This window comes from Delphinapterus leucas, chromosome 20 (genome assembly GCF_059928025.1).
Source record: "Delphinapterus leucas isolate spDelLeu-1000000601 "Yukka" chromosome 20, BTC_Dleu_Yukka2, whole genome shotgun sequence".
In the NCBI taxonomy this organism is placed as follows: domain Eukaryota; kingdom Metazoa; phylum Chordata; class Mammalia; order Artiodactyla; family Monodontidae; genus Delphinapterus; species Delphinapterus leucas.
The window spans coordinates 843,368-848,144 of NC_143148.1; the positions used below are offsets into that span (position 1 = coordinate 843,368).

The 4,777-nt window shown below is 64.0% G+C and overlaps 1 protein-coding gene across 6 annotated transcripts; it reads right to left on the minus strand.

The window, feature by feature from the left end:
- Positions 1-533: 533 nt before the first annotated feature.
- Positions 534-4,777, minus strand: RNF225 (ring finger protein 225). Of its 6 annotated transcripts, none has more exons than XM_089902003.1 (3): positions 3,433-4,777; positions 2,137-2,172; positions 534-1,853 (listed from the first exon to the last, which is right to left on the minus strand). In XM_089902003.1, the coding sequence occupies exons 1-3, from the start codon at positions 4,326-4,328 to the stop codon at positions 1,673-1,675; spliced, it is 1,113 nt and encodes a 370-aa protein (XP_089758129.1). In that variant the 5' UTR covers positions 4,329-4,777; the 3' UTR covers positions 534-1,672. The 6 variants fall into 6 exon arrangements, 5 of the variants coding, with proteins under 5 accessions (XP_089758129.1, XP_089758130.1, XP_089758132.1 ...); XR_016390806.1 differs by having other exon boundaries at positions 1,775-1,853; positions 2,137-2,882; XM_089902004.1 differs by lacking the exon at positions 2,137-2,172.

The window sequence follows — 4,777 nt, forward strand, 5'->3', positions numbered from 1 at the left end:
CTTCCCAGGTCGGCCTTCGCTTCAGCTTCGGGCTCCTGATTGGTCGGACACACACACACACACACACACACACACGCCTCCCCCAGTTCCACACACACACACACACACACGCCTCCCCCAATTCCACACACACGCCTCCCCCAAGTCCACACACACACACGCCTCCCCCAATTCCACACACACACACACACACACGCCTCCCCCAATTCCACACACACACACACACACACACACACACACACACACACACACACACAGACGATGCGCTCGACAGGCCGAAGGCGGGCAAAATCGCCACAGCAACGACAGTCTCAAGCTTTCGATCGGCTATCAGCGCTGGCGCGCCTTCTCTGCTCCTCCCACCAGGCTCCGGGAGGGGCAAGATGCGCGCGCAGCCCTACAGAGCGGCGGGGCGAAGGCGGGCCAGGTTGCTATGGCAATTAACGTCACGCCCCCATCCCAGAATGCGGCCTCCGATTGGTCCGCGTTGCTGACAACCTCTTAGCTTTCCCCGCCTCGAACACCGCTTAGGTTTGTGAGCGGGAAAGACTCAGAGGATGGCAAACTCGGAGGACGGAGGAGAGCTGCGGTTGCGGGGCCCGGGGAGGAAGGAAAAGCGAGGCTGCCCTGTCAGGGTGTGGAGTTGAGGGGAGGTGTTTTGCAGAAAGCTCTCTGGTCCCTGTTCGAATCCACGCCCTGCCCCGCCCCCAGCCTCAGTTTCCCCATCTGTAAGCTGGACACTTCCGCTCTCAGTGTCCAGCGAGGGCCCCCCGTGGGCCTTATTCCCTCGGCCTGAACACAAGAGGCCCCAATGACAGGAGACGAGTGTGGTGTGGGCAGAGGCCTCCCCGACCCTCGTGAGGAGAAAGGCTGGCTGGATCCCGGTAGAGTGGAGCACTCGGCGCCCCTCGGGGGCAAACGCAGGAGACCTGGCGGAGGGCCTGGAAAAGGTTTGGGGAGTTGAGGGCCCCACGAGCGTGGAGGGGGAGGCAGTGTTGCCAAGATGATGGCTCCTCTCCTCAGCCCTCTGGACACCATCTGCCATGCGAAGTCCCTCGTTCACAAGGTGCCCCGAGTCCCCCCTTGGTACACAGCAGGCGCTCAATAAATACTTGTGGATGAACGAACTCTTCCTGCAAGTAGTTTATTGTCTCCCGTTTTACAGAAGCGAGAACCAAAGTCTGGCCGGTAAAGGCGTCCCTGGGCACCCATGCCAGGCACTGAGGCTAACCCCCACTCTCTGGGTGTTCACAGGCATTGGGACCAGTGGAAGGAGGAGCAAGCCTGGGGCAGATACGTGGGCGGGGGGGGGGGGTGCGTCCGGCAGGGATGGAATGGGCATTGGGAGGGCCGGGAGAGCACAGCTCCAGGTGGCCACAGAGGCTGGCAGGCAAGTGTCGGGAGGAGTCCCCTCTGATCCTAGCCCCGGGGTGGTTTCAGGCAGCCCCTTTGTTCGTGGGCAGTGGGCGGGCAGACATCGAAGTCGGCTTCATTTTACGGGAAGAGAGACTGAGGTCTCAGGCTCCCAGCTGGGAGGGTGGAGAAGCAACCCTTCCCCACAGTCCCGAGGAGGAAGCACGTTAGGACAGGGAGGAGCCAGCTCTGCCCAATGCCCTCAGCCACCAGCTCCCCGCTTAGGGCCCCCCCACCCCCGCCTCAATGCCAGCTGGCGTTACCCCTTAGCATCCTTAAAGATACAGCCCCGGGCTTCCCTGGTGGTGCAGTGGTTGAGAGTCCGCCTGCCGATGCGGGGGACACGGGTTCTTGCACCGGTCCGGGAAGATATCACGCGCCGCGGGGCGGCTGGGCCCATGAGCCATGGCCGCTGAGCCTGCGCGTCCGGAGCCTGTGCTCTGCAACAGGAGAGGCCACAACAGTGAGAGGCCCGTGTACCGCAAAAAAGAAAAAAGAAAAAAAAAAAAAAGATACAGCCCCGAGGCCTCTTCCTCCAGGCAGCCTTCCTTGAACACCCTCAGGCAGAAAGCATCATCTTTCTCTTCCGTGCACCACCAGCCAAGGGCCCCTTCTGACCCCCCTGGCTGGGCCCATCCCTGCCAGTTCTACTCCCTCACCGTAACTCTCCCAGCCTGGGGGGGTAGGAGGGAAGGCATGAGGAGGGGCATATTAGATCCCAACCTGGGGTGAAGTGAGGCAGACTCGGGGCTCCAGGGCCTGGGGGGGAGACAGAAAGTCCATGTTTAGTTTGTGCAGAAGGTGGCTGCTATCTACACCACTGTGACTAACCCAGGAAGGCTTCTGAGAGGAGGACCACTCTCCCTGCCGAAGGAGGGCTGAGGCTTCATTCACCCTGGCGTACAGCAGGCTTGCCACAAAATGCTGATGGAGCCCTGGAGGAGGTGAAGTAACCGACGCTGAGTATTTAATGAGTGGAGATGGGGGTGATGAGGGCTCTAGTGGCTAAGGAGAGGGGCCAGGGATGTCCAGGAGCGATCCCTCACCCCAAATCACGTGACACTGTCTGACCCAGAGGGCAACCTTGGCCTCTTTGAGGCTCAGTGACCGCAGCTGCCCCTCAGCATATTAGGAGAATCTCAGAAGCCACTAGCCATAGGGGAAGTCGAGATCCCACTGCAAGTTGATATTCAGGACCCAAGTGGGAGCCAGTTTTTGAGGCTCAGGCCCTGTCTGTCTCTCCCCAGTCCTGGCCAGGGCACACCTCCCCCTTCAAGCCCAAGCCCCAGCCAGATGTGTAAGGCAGCAAATGCAGGACCAGCATGGAGATGGCTGGATCCCACCCAGGCTCAGCCTGCCGGCAGCAACTCCACAGCCTGGGGAGGAGTGGGGTGGTTGGTCCTGCAGTGGGCCACTCACAGGTGTGGCCAGGGAATAGTCTGCCATCCAAAGATGGGGGCCCCCAGCACCTGCAGAAAGCCCAAAGGATGAGTAAATCAGAGACTTAAGCTCTGGTGCCAGCCAAGGATGAGCGTTCTCCTGGAGTTCTGATGATTGGGGTGTATTCAGTAGGACCCTTACGAGGATCAGGGATGGGGTACCCCTAGCAGGGCCACTGCACGATGTTGGTCAGAGGGACCCTGCAGCTGGACTCCCACAAGAGCTGAGGATCGAGTGTACCCCCAGCTGGTTTATGAGTGCCTCCCAGCAGGACCTTTACAGACATGGGGGTCCCACAGCTGGATGCCCACAGAGATTGGTGTCAGGGGTGCTCCTTGAGAGGGTCCCTGCTCTGTGCTAATGATGCCAGGAATGATCCCTCCAGGCCTCTCTAGAGAAATGGGTGCTGGCCATGCGCCCTCTAAGGCCTCCACGGGGATCATGGCGAGCATCAGGATGACACTGGGGTCCCCAGGCCTGAGGCAGGGCCTGCGGCGCGGACGCTTTTACTGCGCCCCCCACCGCCTCCACCCGCCGCGTGCCCGCGGGGCCCAGTCAGGCCAAGCCTCCGCCCCCCACCTGTGGTCCAAGGACCCGTCCGGCGTCTCTGTCTCTTCGGGAACCCCCTCGGGCTCCAGCGCGTCCTCTGCAGCCCCCGGTGGGGCGGCGTTCAGGTCATGGCCCACGGGGCGCGGCATCCAGCCGGGGGTCCAGGGCGCCGCCGGCGTGGGCCGAGGCAGGAACCAGGAGAAGCCGGGCGCCGGGGCGAGCGCCACGAGCTGGGGCCGAGCGGGGCTGGAGGTGGTGGCGCGCGGGATGAGGAAGAAGATGTAGAGGCCCGTGACCACGAGGCCCGCGGCCACAAGCACGGCCAGGGCGACGGCCGCGTGGAAGACCCGGGCTGATCTGGCCAGCGTCAGGCGGCGCGACAGCGGGCGGCCGAGGCGCAGCGGCGGCGGCGGCGGGGGGCGGGCCTTGCGCGGTCCGGGCGCGGGCGGCGGCTGCCGCACGTAGAGCAGGCCGCGCCGGCGGTCGAAGCGCACGGAGCCCTGGCGCGGCGGCGGGGCGCGTGCGGAGCCGGGCAGCAGGCCGAGCTGCGTGGGCAGCGCGGGGAGCCCGCGGCGTGGGGCCAGGCGCGTGGGCGCGCGGCACACGGGACAGGCCACCGCGTCGCCGCCGCCCGCCGTGGCCAGAGACAGACGAGCCAGGCACTCGAGGCAGAAGACGTGGCTGCAGTCCAGGCACTTTGGCAGCTTGAATACGCTGTCGAAGGGCGACACGCAGATGAGGCATTCCACGGGGGACGCGGGCGGCAGGATGGGTCCCCGGCTGCCGTCCCCTTCCTCCCCATCACCCTCGTCTTCGTCCTCCCCCCTGCTGGGGGGCCGGAGTGTGGACGGCGAGTCCGGGATGCTAGGCTCCGAGCCCAGGGGGACGCGGGGTCGGCGGATCCAGGGCGGCCGAGGGCAGGGCATCTGGACCCGGCCTGCGGGGACAGGCGGTCAGGCAGCGAAGGGGCCGGGGGGAGATGGCAGAGGGGATCTGGGGAGGGTCAGGGGCTGGGCTCTGGAAGGATCACCCCACACAGGGCAGGGGCGTCCAGAGAAGGGGAAGCAGAGCCCAGTAGGCAAGGAGACTGGGAGTTGGGACAGAGTGTGCAGGTAGAGATCTGGACTGGAGGCACACAGGCAGGTGAGACCCAGAGGGGTTCCGAAGAGGATTAGGGACAGGGACAGACAAAGGGAGCACCGCAGATTCTGAGCTACACTTGGGGGATACCCCAGCCAAGAGCCAGGTGGACCTGGGTGACTCCAGGAAGGATCCCAGACAGGCGTGGAGAGGAGACAGGGACTCCCAGGAGAGCTGGGCAGAGACAGACCCTGGGAGACCACAGAAGACAAACGGGAAAAGCAGATGAAAAAGG

Excerpts from the sequence above, each read along its gene's own strand:
- RNF225 (XM_089902001.1), bottom strand. The coding sequence starts at position 4,328 with ATGCCCTGCCCTCGGCCGCCCTGGATCCGCCGACCCCGCGTCCCCCTG. Across the intron at positions 2,883-3,432 it reads GACGGGTCCTTGGACCACAG|GTGCTGGGGGCCCCCATCTT; the intron begins GTGGGGGGCGGA and ends GGCTTTCTGCAG.